The sequence below is a fragment of the Vidua macroura genome, chromosome Z (genome assembly GCF_024509145.1).
Source record: "Vidua macroura isolate BioBank_ID:100142 chromosome Z, ASM2450914v1, whole genome shotgun sequence".
NCBI lineage: Eukaryota > Metazoa > Chordata > Aves > Passeriformes > Viduidae > Vidua > Vidua macroura.
In genome coordinates, this window is record NC_071611.1 from 19,375,520 (window position 1) to 19,392,079 (window position 16,560).

A 16,560-nucleotide genomic window follows, 5' to 3' on the forward strand; every position below is an offset into this window, starting at 1 on the left:
AAACTTTGTGACCTTTTTATCAAATAGTGATAGCTGCATTTAAAAACTGGTTCAAATGTAAAGTTGTATTCCTATTTCTCAATATGGCAGCCCAAACATGTATTTTCTTAAACTGTTTTTAAGTACATAGAAAATTCAGAAATTACTGGAGTAGTGTACTCAAGCTGAATTTTCTGTCCAAATCTGGCAAAAGTCAGAAATACATTTTTTGTCTATGTTGGTTTCAACCTTTAGATTAAGGGAAGTTAGAATATTTCTCATTTTGCATCAGGAATTGTGTATTTGGCATTGTAAGGTTTTGAATGAGATCTAATCCAGTGCAAACAGACATTAATCTGGCTCATTCTTTAAGATGATAATAATACATATGTTTTTCTTAAATCGTTGCTTTCTTTATGATTGTTTTATTATCTTACTTAGGGATTGTTTTTTCTTTTATTTTTCCTTTTTTTTGATTGGAGTCTTTAGTTGCATTGTTGCGGCATTGCATTATTTAAATTGTTTCTTAATAAATTAGTTAATTTTCCCTGTTTTTTCATCCCAGAACCTTCTGGTATCTTTGTGAAAAGCATTACAAAAGGCAGTGCTGTTGAACATGATGGCAGAATCCACGTGGGAGATCAAATTATAGTTGTAAGTAAACGCAGGATGAACTGAAATAGCTTGTCTACAAGACTCTGCTTCTTTATGTTGCAAAGAAATGCTCATTAAAATACTTAGGATCAGTGTTGCAGTTCTGAGTCCTTTCCTGACAGAGTATCTCATCACATGTTTTCTGATTATGCTACCTGCATGTAACTTGTAATTCTTCAAAAAAATCTTGTATGTGAGAATATATCATTATATATCCCCCGTATCAGTAGAAGGTTAGTAAGTGTGAAATTTCAAAGTTTGATTCAAATTGGGCAGCTGTTTTCAAAATGATTTTAAAAGGTTGTGTCCCAAAGTTTTAGGTGTTCAGAGAAAGAATAACATATTTTTATCCATAAACTGTTGCTTCTGTGGTGGAAATCAGGTTGTGAATGCAGGGAGTGCATTTTTGTGTCTCTCATAGATATGTCCTTGCATTTGTGTGAAGACAGCAGTAAGAACAGGTTATGGTCTCTCTTCAGAAGTGCCTGCATGTTTGTTTGTGGAAGCATATATCTTTTTTGTAATGGTTTACGTGCTGAGTACAGATGGCTAAAATGGATTATTCCAAAGTTTGTTTTCTTCTTCTACTGCACATGCAGAAGGAGAAAATTATTTGGGTGACCTCAGACACTGAAGAATAAAATGCATTTTTTAAATATGGTTTGTTTTAAGTGCGGGGGGAAAATTAAATAGTCCCACCTGATTTTTAGTTACTTTAGGAATTTTGGAGAAGGACAACAAATTACTTAGGGTCCAGGGGATTCATGCTTCATTTAGTAGGACTTAAAATAATGAAGTATGTGTTTTGTGTAGATAGGCAGAAACAAATACAGGAGTGAAAGAGCATAGTATTGTAAGAAGTATTTGAAAAATTTAAGGCACTGTGGGGTAGATATAGAAATAATAGAATATAATGGAGTTTGCAGGGAGAAGAAAAATAAAATGTGATGGGTGTTAGGTAGTGATAATGGGATAGAATTAAGAAATGTCAAAATTTTGAATTCTAGAAAGAAACCCGAGTTAATGAGATAATAAAATAATTTCAAACAGAGAAGACTGAAATTTTATTCTTTAAACTCTTAAAATGATGAACCAGTGATAACATCTGGTTGGTTGTGACCGTGTTCTGTTTCAAAATTGGAATTCACAGTGCTCATTGGTAGACTTCTCTGTATCTAAATGACTGCACTCTGTAAGTCTTTCTATCCCAGTGGATCGATGTGTCTCTCCTTACTCTTGATCACCCAGTATTGTCCCTCAGAGGTAGGGATGGCTGAAGTGGTTGAGTGACAGGCTGTACAATATGCCCTGCACAGCACATGCTGTATCCTCTCCCACCTTGCAGAGCAGATCTGCCTGGCCACACCATGGTGGGCTCTCCTCCCCTCTTTGCTGTGGTAGTGGTTGTCATCTAGCTCTGGGGTACTCCAGTGGGAGCGCTTAGCTTATCCAGTTACATAAAATTGTACAGGTTTTGTTCTTGCTCCTCCACTTGCTTTCTGCTAACAGATGCTGAGAGCTCACTGCATTGTTTTGCCCTGAACTTTTTTTCTGTGGGTGAACTGAAAAGCTACTTGATCCTGCAGGTGGATGGAACAAATCTTCAGGGTTTTACTAACCAGCAAGCAGTTGACGTTTTGCGGCACACGGGACAAACGGTTCGGCTCACTTTGATCAGAAGAGGTCATAAGCAGGAAAATTGTATTCCACCCCAGGAGGACTTGAGTGCTCCTGTTGAGCAGGACTTACTATTCCAAACAAGGGATAGTACCACAGCCAAAGGTAATTAAAACTGGCTTTGCTGTTAAGTTGGCTTGAAACATTTTTCTTCTCAATTGCAAACTGTAAATAAAATGGACCAGATTCATTCTGGGTATCTATTCATTCTGGTAGATGACAGAGCTGCTGTACATGAGGTGGAGTTTTGTCTACAATGGTTTGATTAATCTTTTAGGCACAGTGGTATTATTTGCTACATTTTCAAAGTGAGTGTTGAAAGTTCTTTGTCGCATTGACCTTCTGGCTGAATTGCTTTGAGACTTTGATCCTGCAAATCTTTGAATGGTAAGAAGGCAGTAAATGTTTTATTCATGCTTAAGAGTGAGAGCTGCATTCAAAAGCAGTCAGAGAAAGACCCTCCTTGATCAGCATAATCAATCTCATCCCATTTTACTCTTGCTTGTTATAAGGTGCAGGTATGAGAGGAGTAGCTTACATCGTCAGTACCCTATCAGCCCCTAAATACATGTGTAAAATGTTCAGATGCCAAAGACCAGTAGTAATTTTGCTGCTGATGACATGAGATTTGTGCACCTTTATCTTACATGCTCTGCACATATTTAAGTATATGTGCCACATCTTGAAAGTGAGTGTGTTTAAATGAAAGATACCTCCACAGGGCCTGGAAACACAAAACAGCTGCTGGTGTAATAGTTAGATGTCAGTGAAAGTATGTCACAAGTAGTCAACAGAGGCCTAATCCTCACCTCATACAAGATTTTCAGAGAGCCAATAGCATGTTACCTGTATGTCATCCTCCCACTCCTACCTTTAACAAGAGGTATAGGCCAAGTCTTCAGAATGCTGTTTTTCCAGCCAACAGGTGTTCAAAACATCTGACAGGTAGCAATATACATAATAGAATTTGGTGGTAGGAGAGATTTTCTATGTATGAAAAGTGTGCCAGGTGTCCAGGTCTCCAAGGCTGAAGCATTTTTGTTTTCAGTATCAGCTTTCTGAATTGCACAAAGGAAAGAAAAAAATAAATTGATACAAGAATGCTAAAGAATGTTATATTTAGATGTATTTTTATTCAGTCATAGAAATGCAGGTACTGATAGTTGTACTGGGTTTTTTGTCGGATTTTTTTCATTGAACTCACTGGAGAAGGCAATGCATTAACAAAAGACAGTATCTTTGAAATGTGATGTTTCTTCTGGGCCACGCATGCCAGATTCCATTTGCCAAATATGGGTACTCTGAAGTCCAGTGGAGGAGAGAGTTGGTGCCCCAGAGCATGCCTGTGAGCTTGGTAAGTATTATGACATATAAAGTACCTAAATAGCTGAAAAGATTTCTTCTTTTTTTCAGATAACAATGAAACAGAACAGGGATCCCCATCACTGCCATCCAGTGCCAGTGTGGTAAATACTGGAGATGACATGAAACAACAGGAAACAGGTTCTCAAGTTTTAATATTTTATTCTGTGAAATTGCCCTTCTGTGTTCTTACACAAAGACCAGGTGTTTTGTGTGTCTTTCCATCTTCTGCAAGCTCTGTAGCTGAGGTAGAAGTAGAAAGTCAAAGTAGTCATACATTTAATCATGTACTCCTAATCATAAGTGTTGTAGGAACAGGACTACTGTAGGTGTCTGAAAATAATTATATGCTGAAGATGTCACATGAAGCAGTTTGCTTTGGCTACTTGCTCAACCCTCTCCTAGTCTAGTTTTGCATATCAACTCTTTTTAGTCTAGTCTAGAAAAAAAAAAAATTCCTTTCCATTCCCTGTTATCTTTCCAGGTGTCGGCAGCTGCCCAGCTACAGTTCCAGACTTCTACATCTTCTGATTAATTTCCTTTTCCCAAATTTTTGAGCTTACATTTCATTTAGTATTCTCTGGTAATGTCTGAAATTCAGTCAGTTCTGGTTCACTGATATTCTCCAAATTTTCCCATACTCTTTGTCAAAATTCCTGTTTTCTACTGGGTATTCTTTTCCTGCTTGATCTCCTAGAACACTCTTCAACATTTTCAGAAGTCCTGTGTGATGATACGCTTTTCAGATTTAGACATAACTTGATGTGTCAGCTTGAGGTGTAAAATTTTTGTGCTTCCAGAGTAAAAGTAGGAACTGAAAAGTTCTGCAATATGTATCTTTTCATAAGTCATGCTTTCTGATTTTCTTGGATAGCTGGAGGAATTTCTTTTTAACTTCTTTCCTTCAGATAGTGCTGTGTCTTGGCTTTGGGAAAAGTATTGTCTTCTTTGAATGCTATGCAACATCTGACTTTATATGACTTTATACTTAGTAATATCTCTGAGTGATGACTAGACTTAAAACACTGTCTGAGGCTCTTAGTCATTTTCTATTCTTACTAAAATCAGTGGGATTTGAGAACTTTGTAATGAAGATTCTTGTCCTTACCTGTGATGAGCATCTGAAGAGTTTATTTTGATACTTAATGTACACACAGCCCAGGCCATGGACCTTGAGTATGTAGGATCCTGTTAAACTTGCTGTGTTTGCTGGCTATTGTATCTAAATACTACTTTTTATTGGTTTCTGTCATAAAGCCTAGACAATGTGAATGAGGGGGAAATGAGCAGGAAGAAAGCATTTCTCTATTTTTCAAACCTGCAAATAAACTTTCAGTCAAATTAAGATTTGCCACAGTTTGCTACCTAGCCTGTCACTGTATCACTGCACTTCTCCCACTTCCTTCCTTTCCAAGTTCGTTGCTGTTCTTCAGGTATTAAAATTAAAAGAAAAAAAGCAAAGAACTTGGACGTCTTACATTCTCTTACTGACCTTTAGGGCTTAACAGTTTCAGAAAAATCTTTCACAGTGCTCATGGTTTTAAAAATAAAAAATAGATCTCCAGATTGTGTTTTTTGGATATTCTCTGTAAAATACAGTGTCTGTCCAAAAGGATCAGTGTGCATTTTTAAGTATTTTAGCTATCCCTATGAATCAATCTGATCAGCCCACATGTAGTCTGATTTAACGCAGGGCTTGAGTGCAACCTTTTAATTTCCTTGGTGCCTATTCTCTTGAAAAATTGCAAAATATTGACTCAACTCTGAGGCTAGTATGCATCTTTTCTTCCCAGCCACCAATCTATTTGACTTAACTTCATGTCTTTCAAAATACACAGTTTTTAATGGTTGGAATCTTTATACTGCATTGCAAGTTTTTGCTCTGGTAAACCTGAGCTTGGTGAGACTAAACATGCCAAGTTTTTAGTCATATTTAGGACAGTTCTGACATCATGGGAATGATTGTGTCATTGTGCATGTTTCATATACTTTATCAGTTTTAGAAGTTGACTAGCTTTTTTAATTCTTTCTCACAGTAATCTTAAATATAAATTTTAGATTTCCAGCTAACTAGTACAGAAGAAGCGGCTGCAAAGATAAAGTGGCAGAGAATTATGGGTTCGAATTATGAAATAGTGGTAGGTAAATTTTGTTTATTATTGTTAAATATGCATCTCTTTCATCTGTGCGTCTATTATGTTGACAGCATATGGACAGAAATATGCTTGTATTGCATTTGTTCTTTCATGTATGAAGATTACACATATGCTCCTTAGTATGTTGAGATTATTTTAATTATAGACTTTGAATGTAGATATGTATTTTTCTGTATTTTATCAAAACCATGACAGACTTGTTAAATTCCTGTGCTCATAACTATTGTTTCACTAATTTTCTAGCTTTGGGAGGATAAATGTGTTTAGAGAAAAAATATTTAATATGAACTTCAAAGCTCCCTTCGTTAGCTAGAACTTGAAGCTTCATTCTCATTCTGCATACTGAATAAGTGATTTCACATAATGATGTAAATAATACATAGAACATATACTGTAGATATGGAAGAAAAGTAGTATGTCAGTTTAGGAGATCACATGTCACAGATGTAGTGTCTGCAGAAGTATGTATTATTAGATTGTTGTCATAAGCAGTTCCCACTTGTGTATTGCAAAGTGGTGTGTGATCATTGAATCAGTTTTTATCTGACTCCCCATTACACATGACAGTACTTCTGGTTTCTCACTTCTGGAATTTTCACCTAACTGCATGTAAATTGAAATGGAAAGTAACAGATCTGGCTGTAACCATTTCTTTATCTTACTTTAGGTGGCTATGGTTAACAAATTTAGTGAAAGCAGTGGGTTAGGGATAAGCCTTGAAGCTACAGTGGGTCATCATTTCATCAGATCTATCTTACCTGAAGGGCCAGTTGGACGAAGCGGCAAGCTATTCAGTGGAGATGAACTGCTGGAAGTAAGATAAAGTACTACTTTATCTTAGTCTGCATTCAGTAAGGTTTTTGAGCAGTAAGTTTCTTCTCATAGGCTATAACCATGGTAGTAATGTATATCTAACAGCATGCCAGTTAGTGGTTGAGTAGTCACTTCATATGTATTTACATATATTTATGTGAGTACATATGCTTACATACATTTCTTAGCTGGTACCTGATTTTTTGATAGTCCAAGGTCTTTCTCATGGTCTAAGCTCAGCTGGCAAGTAAGCACCATGCAGCCACTTGCTTACCCACGCCACTCACCCCCAGTCTGGTGGGATGAGGAGGAGAATCAGAAGTAAAACCTTGTAAGTTGAGATAATGGCAGTTTAATAATCGAAACAAGGTATAATAATAATAATAGTCATAGTAAAAAGGAGAAAAACCTTCAAGTGATGCACAGTGCAAGTGTTTACCACCTGCTGACCAATGCCAGACCCTATCCCCGAGCTCTGATCAGTGCACCTTCCAGTTAACTCCCCAGTTACATACTGGGGACATGATGCTCTAGGGTGTGAAATACCCCTTTGGCCAATTTGGGTCATTTATCCCAGCTGTGCTCCCTCATAGCTTTTTTTTTTCTTTTTTGTACCTTCTCACTGGCAGAGCATGAGACACCAAAAGTCCTTGATTCAGCTTAGCAGCAGTCAAAACATCGGTGTGTTATCTAAGTTATTCTCATACTGAATTCAAAACACAGCACTGCACAGCTACTGAGTATAAATTAACTCTATCCCAGCTGAAATCAAGACCGTCACCAAAAAAGAATATGTAGTGAAAGCGTTAAGATTTAATAGGTTTATCCCAACTCAGTGAAGGGACTAAACATCTGATTACTTTTCTAAATTATTCTCTTAGAATTAAGATGTGAATTTGTTTTACATTAATGCAAGAAACACGAAGCTACAGTGTATATTGTGTTTGTAGGGTGGTGTCATGCAATTAAAAAGACTATACATTTAGTTCAGTATCTACCTTGGTGGTGAGCACCGAATTGAGTAGAAATTAAGGATTGAAAGTGTCTATTAGCATGGGGATTTTTGTTGCTTTTATTTTACTTTTTTTTTTATGAGGTGATTAGTGAGTTGGAGTTTGCTTGGGTTTTTTTACTCATTTTTGTTACTGTGCTTAGAAATACTCTTTAGTTCTAACCACTGTGTATTCTTTATTTATTGAGGTGAATGAGATCTCTCTTCTTGGAGAAAACCACAAGGATGTGGTCAGTATCTTGAAAGAGCTGCCTATTAAGGTGACAATGGTGTGCTGTCGTCCAGTAGCTCCACCTGTCACTCAACCAGAAATACTAGAGAGTCTAAGCCTATCTGAGGTTCAGCTTACAGAAAAGGTATTTTGTCTTTAAACAATCACTGAAAATGACAGTTTTCTTGAGGGAAAAAAAATTAAGTTCTTCTACATGATTATAAATAATGTATTTTAATATTTTTGGAATAGGAGCCAGACAAATAGGAAACAGCAAATAATGTTTATCGGCTATTTTTTAGGCCACCAGAAAATATGAATCCTGGCTCGTCATAGGCAAAAATATCCTAGGATGTGGGGCTGTCTGTCTAAGTACAGTACTTCTTGTTCTGTAGGTGAGATGTAGGAGTATAGCAAGTTGAACTGTGCGTTCTTTAGAATTGGAATGTATTTAATATAGTTTTGAACTTTGCTTTCTGGATTTGCATTGTGCACAACTGTGTTTGCATTCCTTGACTGAGACTTCTGTCACTTGTAAGCGCACAGCTCTGGGCAGCCTGGTGAACTAAACATGTAGGAATGGCCTAGGGTATAGTATACAAAGCAACACCATTTGTATGAAAAGAGAGACAGTTAGCTCTTAGTTCTGAGCAAGGCACCAAATTCAGCTTATAGTTTCTAAACTTCTCTGTGAATCCAAGTGAAGAGCAGTCTGTGTATGTACGTATTTATTTGTTTTTACTTTTATTAAATATTCTGGCTGCTGTCACCATGATTACATTTAATGAAGGCATATTTTAGACATACCATTTAATAACATATATTTCCCATATATTTGAATGCATATGCTAATAAAGTTTTTTGAAGATTTTAATTTGACAGAAATTCCATTTTGTAAATATTTTTCTAGTGAGTAGTTTAATATACTTGCAGCTTGGCTACAGATATAAATAGTTGTATTTTGTGCCGGGTTTATCAGTGTTCATTAAATGTCCTGAGTGCTTGCACTTCTTCTGTGTTTAGAGATATCACTTAAGTTTTATCTTGTTTTCTGTAAACAGAGTTTTGTCTCTGAAGATTCTCAACTGTTCACATTTTATTGGTAAACATTTACTGTTTTTCTCAGGGTCACATAGAACTTGGATTCGTTGGTTCCTCAGACACAGAGGGAACAACTTTGGAAACAGCTGATGAAGGTCAGAGTGTGGAAGGGGTGCAAAGCTCATCTCTGGCAATGTGGGAAACAGAAGTACAGCACATTGAGCTGGAGAAAGGGAGTATGGGGCTTGGATTTAGCATATTGGACTATCAGGTAAATTCTGCACTTCTTTGGATGAGGGACAAAATATTCATATTGTTTGGATCTTGCAGTGCGTTCTATATATTTTAAGGGTAAACGTTAATAGAAACTAAGCAACAGAGTAGAACTAATCACAGCTGGCAGGCATTCCAGTAATTATATTACATATTCCTCTCATTGTATTAAGACTGCAGTTTCTAATGATGATAGTAATACTGGTTCAGAAAAACAGATAATCCATTATATGCTAGGGTTTCAGAAAGCTGTCTTCTAGTGACCCAAGGACAATGAATGATGTAGCCAGCATATTTAGGCATTTAGCCATGTATTTTGCACCTGCAGTGAGGTGTTTAGGACAAATCCAATAAAGGACTTAAATGCTTAAAGCAGGATTTACTAAAATCCAGAACTGTAATTCTGAAATCCCTTGCTTAGCTGCTGTCTGTCAGGGACATGCTTCAACATCCCCATTCATTTTGTGTTTGACTTCAGAATTCCTGGATACTGTATTCCTTGGTATGTCCCGATGAACAGTTGAGTGCTTGTTTCTTGCCTTCACTTGGTTAGGTTGACAGAACATATTACTCCTGTTCCCAGTTTTCCAGTGGATAATTTTAAATTGAATGTCAAGTAATTTCTCCCTGAGGTCCATGTAGGCTTTTGCTGAGCTGTTTTGTGGTGCTATGGGGTCACGTCTCTTTCCAGGTTTCTGCTGGATCTTGTCCACAGAAATGCATTTGCATCTGGCAATAACTTCCAAGTGGAAATTATGGCCCCAGGGCTGTCCTTACAATTAAGTTATGGCTTAGATTTTGCATTTGCACACTGATAAGGTGAAGAGCAGTGTAGTGTATTAATGTGAAGGATAAAGGTGTAGTCAAGTGTCTTTTATGAAGCACTGACTACTCTTTAAAGTATTGCTCATGATGCTCTGCAAGTGAGACATCACAGATGAGCTTGAGTGTTTGAAGTCCATGTCTTCTTAGTAGAAGATATTTTCGCTTCAGCCTCTTCTGAGCATTAACACAAATGGTGGGTGCATATGTGGTTAGTGACTGAATTTTGTTTATGGATAATAGTACTAAAAGCTTAATGCCTTAAGTTGGTTAACATATTTTTCAAATATGAGGTAGTCTTCCAGCTTTAGTCAGCTTTCTGATACTTAGGGTTTTTTTTGATGTTATAATATTTGGGTACTGACATATGTTCTTTCCTTTGATATGCAGTAAAAAAAATTCACTTGGTCACTGAAGTTTTACTTTCTTTTAAGACTGTGAACAGTAAACTTACAGGGAGATTTATATTTGTATTTTGCTGTTTCCATCAAATTCTCAATTCGTTTTCAATGAGCAGTGACCAAACTGCGAGGAGAATTATGTTCATAGTAATACATTTCTTATGTTTTATACAATGGCAGGCCTGTAGAAAGGTCTACGTAATTTCTAACCCTAAGGAAGACAATTACATAGACTAGAGAGGCTTGTTCTTTTTTTTTTTCCCCCAAAAATGTGTCATGCAGTGCCATCTGAAGTGACAATGTAAGTATTTGTTGTTAAAAAAGTGAGGAAGATATCAATGCTCAGCAACAGTGCTAGTTATATTTTGACTTGGGAAGTATTTCATTGCCCCATGGCATTCTTTTTACTGTCATCAAGTGTTAAAGGTCTTCTTGATGTCCTTCTTTCACTCCCTCCATCCCTCTCTCCCTCCCTCCATCAACACTTCTCTCTCACACCAGCTTTCAGCTGTCTGCCTATTCCTATGGCTTTTCCATGTTGTTTTGATGGTGTCTGACCTTTCAGATGTACAGCTTGAGATGGAAACTTGTTACAGCTGCATGCTGGTTTGTAGATGTTTGCTTTTCTCTACTTTTGCTATCAGTAAAGCTGTTATATGGTTACATTTTTTGGTTACATGGTTTTTTTTAACACGTTTTTTTTCTTTTCATGCACTCCAGTGAACTGCATGTTGGAAATATTAACATGATGTTCCTCGTGAATGTTGTTCTGCAAGAATCACACAAATATTTTGCATGTGTGATAATTGTTATACCAGAATTATATATTCCTGTTACTAGTATTTGATGCTAGCTTTTTAAATCAAAATCAGTATATATCAGGATGGTCACTTAAAAGCAGTTTTCTTTCTTAAAAGCAAACATCACTTTGTTTTGTCTTGTTGATTAGTCTTATATTGGTATGTTCATCTCTCATGTAAGTATCTAATTGGGCATGCACACGACCTTGGCTCTTGAAAACTGCTTTCTCAGTTGAGCAAGATCATGAATTATAAGACAGTTATTGAAAATAAGTCATTTGTTCCACTAGAGTGCATGTGTTACATTTGCCCCAGTCTTCATTGCCCACCGGTATCCTCAAACCTCTGAGTGTAAGGGAGGATACTGTTGTTGCAGTAGGAGGTCTATGAATTTCTGATGTGCATGGACAACACTGTGCTATTTAGTAGTATTTTATATTGGAGATACATGATGGAACATCACCTAGAAAGGAGTAATAAATTTCACATTTAAGAATCAAAAATAAGTGGATGTCTAAATATATGGACAGTACAGACAGGATGGTTTGGTCCTACTGAAGATTCATCTAGAGACCAACACTGCTTAGTAACACAACTCTAGTTAATAAATCTCATGAAGAAAAATTCTTCTGTCAAGATGTAAAAGAGTAAAAGAAATTTAATCTTTTTCTTCCCTTTATTTAATTAGGATCCTGTTGATCCAGCAAACACTGTAATTGTGATTCGCTCATTAGTTCCTGGGGGTGTGGCTGAGCAAGATGGCAGACTTCTTCCTGGAGATCGGCTTATGTTTGTCAATGATATCAACTTGGAAAACGGCAGCCTGGAGGAAGCAGTGCAAGCACTGAAAGGAGCCCCAACAGGAACAGTTAAAATAGGAGTTGCCAAACCATTGCCTGTAAGGATTTGGGAATTCAGTGTGTACTTTTTATATAACTGAGGCTGGTACATACTGATCCTGACTTCTCCAAACATTTTGTGTGTTTTGCGGTACAGCTGGGTGGCCTAACTATTGCTTTACATGTAGGAGTGGCCTGGGTAGTACATGGCTGGTGTAGTGATTGCAGGGCCTAGCATACTTGTGTTGCAGATGAGAAAACAGACAAAGCACCTTGCAACCAGCAGAGTCTTTCAGGGCTGAAAGTTGTCAGGCATAATATTGTACACTGTATGCTTTATATGGTTCTCTGAATGTGTGAGATGGTGACATAAAGTTGTTTTTATTTGTTTTGTGTAGAATTTACCAATTCCTTTGCTTTGCAAGGTATAGTACTGTTACAGCTTTATTCTGCTTGGGGAGGTTGTTTGATTTATTCTGGATGGTGTGTGGGAGAAACAAGAAAACTTTCAAGACGTTCAATAACAAATTTTTACTTACAAGCTTAAGAACATTAAGGTAGAATAATACTTGGTACATTTTAAAATGTAGGCATTTTGGTTAGAAATGCAACCATGTTAAAAACAAAAAAAAAATCACTTCAGAAAATGTATATGGGAAAAGAAAGAAAAAGAAAGGATAAGGTAGAAAAGTATGTAGTTACCGCCCATGGATCCAGTGACAAGATTTGATTGTTGCAGTTTGAGTGCCCCTTCAAAGTGCTGGTCACAGTCTTGATCCACTGGGGATGGGGGGAACCCATGAAACACATAATTCAATGAATTAATACATGCTTAGGGTAGATGAGAATGCCAAGTACCTCTCCTGTGTTGGAGAGTTTTACACTGTCTCATGTAACACCATAGGTTACAAGGCATTTCTGTGTTTGATGGTTTATGACACCTAAGATGTTACAGCTTCCTCTCGGGTTAGCATAGTTGAGCCAATTATAGTCCATGAGAAGGCATGAATACCTTCAGGCTTCATGTGAGTGTCTCAGTAGGTCTCTAGAGGGCAGTTTTCACACCTGAGCCACTTGTGTAAGGACATGGACATGGTAAAAAGCACTGTTGCACCTTGCAGGATTTGCTTTTTACTAGCTTCTTCCCTTATCTGGCTCAAAACCCAGCTTGTAGCATCCGTTGGTAGGTGTGCACCCCCTCTGCAGCTGGGTGGTTACTTTGTGCCTGGTCAGCAAAGCACCTGCTGCCTCGGCAAATGTTTGACGCATTGACCATTAACATTCCAGTCCCTCACAAGTATCTATGCAATATTTGTATTTAAACAGCACACTATGCTATATTGTGTAGTCTTCAGTTTGTATACATCTAACTGGTTATTTCAGGTTTGGTTTTATAGGTAGTCTGGAACAATTCAAAAAAGGAGGTTAAACGAGACCTATGGTCACTGAGGTAGTGTAGGAGTAAGAATGCTAATGAACAAGCATCCCTGATGGGTTAAGTTCAAATCAGTAGAATAGCATTAGTTCGTACATACAAGAAAGATACCTTTCTCTATATTAGTAAGCCCAAGCACAGTTTTAAGGGTTCATTTTTGTTTTTCATGAATTGATAATCTTGTAACCCTTGTGGATGTAGATACTAAATTTTCATTCTTAGTAGATTTTGTGGAGAGAGTGGGAGGGAATGTCTGTTGTTTAAGTTCCCAGAAACTTTGCTTTTCATAGTAAGAGAGTACATTTTAACTTGTTCTGCTAAATTAATTCTTTTTTTATTGGAGACTCCATATTAATTGCAAACAAAATTTCATACTCTAGAAGATGCCACTCTAAAGGAGAAAATGCATGGGGGTTTTGTTTTCCAAAAGTTGTAAACATATGGCATTTGCACTTCAATATTTCATGTGTTATGCTTGCCAAGTAATTAAACATTGGAAATAATCCCTGCTTCTTTTGCAGTACTGGACAAATGCACCTACTATCAAATTATGTTGGAAAAAGCTACTGGTTTATAGTCAGAATTACATTTTGTTCTCTAGAGGCTAAGGAATACGATCGTAAAACACAGAGAGTAGCTGAAGTCTTCCTATCTGCAAGCAAGATTGCTCCTTGGCTAGCAAGATTATAAAGACCTCTAATGTTAGGCTCTTTCTTTCTTGGCAGCTGTGATGGCAGTTTTAGTATATCTTTATTAAGACCAGAAACTGAAAATGAGCCTAGACTAAGTTGTGGGCTCTGTGGTATACCTGGACAGGCCTTTTTCATTATTTGGGGTTTCAGAATTGATTCAGAAGCTGAATCAATTCAGGTAAATTTGAAAAGAAAAAAATGTCTCTTTACCCTCTGAATACTGTGACTATGATTGAAATGGTCTCTTTGCTGCATTTGGAATCCATTTGCCTTTCTAAACTGCCCCTCTAGCAGAATGCACTCTGCAACTGCTGTGTGCAGGCCACTCATCCGACTCAGAGCTTCGTTCTTTCTGCAGCTTTCACCTGAGGAGGGCTATGTCTCTGCTAAGGAAGATTGCTTTTTCTACACTGCCCAGTCACTTGAGGAGGAGGGGCCAGCTGATGCAGCCCTCTTCCGTGCTGAGCTGGCTCTGGTTAGTGGCCCAACTTACCACAGATTTCTTCAGTCTTTGCGTTTTGTAGTGAAAGGAATTGCCTTGTCACTGTCCATGCTTATTTTTTAGTGTTCACTGTCTCCACATTACTCATCCACTGTAGGTGGGATGGATTCTGACTTTGTAGAAACTGGTGTCTAGAGACTTTGGCTTTTTGCATGAGCTGTGAATCTGGCCTATGATATGTTCATTGCTGAGGAAAAAAAAAAGTATTTTGTTGATGGTTTCAAAAGTGCATGGCTATCCACTTGTCCTTGCATGCACTGAGCAGTCCTTAGGAAATCTCACATTTTTGGGGAAATGTTCATGTCCTTATTTTTCTATGTATCATAATACACACTTTTCTACTGTGGAAAGTTTTTGATATTCCCTTTTCGCATGTAATCCAGCCATACAAGGAACACTGTATCTTCAAAAGCTGCAAATACTTCCCCCTAATAATGTTCTTCAACCTTCAACATCAATCAGTGATTATGAGATTTACAAGGTCAAAAGGTGTTTGCTTGTACAAACAGTGCAGCTTACCTGAACATTCAGTGCCTTACATAGCACAGAAGTTACCAATAAGAACTCAGATTAAAAAGACACAGGAACTAGGGCACTACAAAACAGCAAAAAATCCCCCAACCCTTCCTCCCACAAAATAAAAAAAAAAAAATAAATTAAACAACAACCCAGAATACACATGTATATGTATGTATTCCAAGTGTGTATTCTCATGGTTATTTGTTCTGTTCTGGGTCTGATGTTGAAATTATTAGGCCTTCATTTTCTGGAGACCGGAGCAGGGAAGTGCTTCTAAACATGAGAACTTAGTTCATTAGAGAAAAAGGCAAAATTGAACAAAAACCTGAAATGGATCCTGTCAAGGTGAAAATCTCTGCATTACTTCTTCCAGCAGGTTTGCTGTTTTTTCACATTTGCAGATGACAAGCTGATTTAATAGCCTGCCTTTAAACAAGACTGCATGTTTTTAATTCTTCAGTTTGTTACCTTTAGCAGTTAGGTAACAGTATTTTTCTTGCTCCATTCATTTAGAAGAAGCACTAGTTTTATATTCTAAATAACCTTTAATTGAGGATGTGTTGAAATGATCAGATTAAAACTATCTAAAAAATTTGACTTCCATCTGTGGTTCCAATCAAAAAAAAAAACTTGTGAAAAAAAGCAATGAAAATACATGGCATAATAAAATTGTCACTCAAGTTTGTCAGTTGTCTAATTAAATGTGCAAAATGAGAAACTAAATGTGCAGTCACCCTGACGATATGTTTTGAGAGCGCACATATGAGATACTGTTTTTCGTAGACAGATTGGTACTCAGATTTTACAGATATGTCCTGAATTTTCATAATACTTTTTTAAGGCACAGCTTTAAACGAAGGCATAGGTAAAACGAATACGCATTTTCAAGAAGATGAGCTGAGAGTAAGTTACAGCAAAGAGGCAGTTTGGATTAGCAGTTAAGTCTGTAGGCTTGCATTAATAAAAAAAGTAATTCCTTTTACTCTGAAAAGGAATCAATGTGTTGAATTACTGCAGACTGTTGCTGCTACTATAATGGATTCATAATATGATTAACCCAGAAGCTGAAAAACAAGTTAGATCCCATCTCTGTAGATGGGTGCATTCATCTGCTTTGTACCAGTTTATGATGCGGGCATGGCTCTTAACCCAGTGATCATTTTGTTAGCCTTTGTTTGAGCTCTGCTGGGGAGATTAAATAATATTCAAAGGGTTCAAAAGCACCATAAATTAGGGCTTTTAGGGCTTAATTTTATTCTTGTATTTAAAAGAATATAAGTCTTTGAAAAAAATACGTTTCATTTAAAAATAAAGGCAAAAATACTACCCATGTCAATGTCTGAAACTCTTTTAAAAATTTTATTTCTCATGT

At 37.0% G+C, this 16,560-nt stretch overlaps 1 protein-coding gene across 5 annotated transcripts in view; it reads left to right on the forward strand.

The window, feature by feature from the left end:
- MPDZ (multiple PDZ domain crumbs cell polarity complex component) overlaps nt 1-16,560 on the forward strand; it is a 94,910-nt gene that overhangs the window by 27,856 nt on the left and 50,494 nt on the right. For all 5 annotated transcript variants that reach the window (XM_054002996.1, XM_054002997.1, XM_054002998.1 and 2 more), the window contains 8 exons: nt 545-633; nt 2,220-2,415; nt 3,724-3,813; nt 5,731-5,810; nt 6,496-6,642; nt 7,842-8,009; nt 8,991-9,176; nt 11,890-12,099. In XM_054002996.1, the coding sequence (XP_053858971.1) occupies nt 545-633; nt 2,220-2,415; nt 3,724-3,813; nt 5,731-5,810; nt 6,496-6,642; nt 7,842-8,009; nt 8,991-9,176; nt 11,890-12,099 (1,166 nt within the window). The remainder of the gene's footprint in view (nt 1-544; nt 634-2,219; nt 2,416-3,723; nt 3,814-5,730; nt 5,811-6,495; nt 6,643-7,841; nt 8,010-8,990; nt 9,177-11,889; nt 12,100-16,560) is intronic.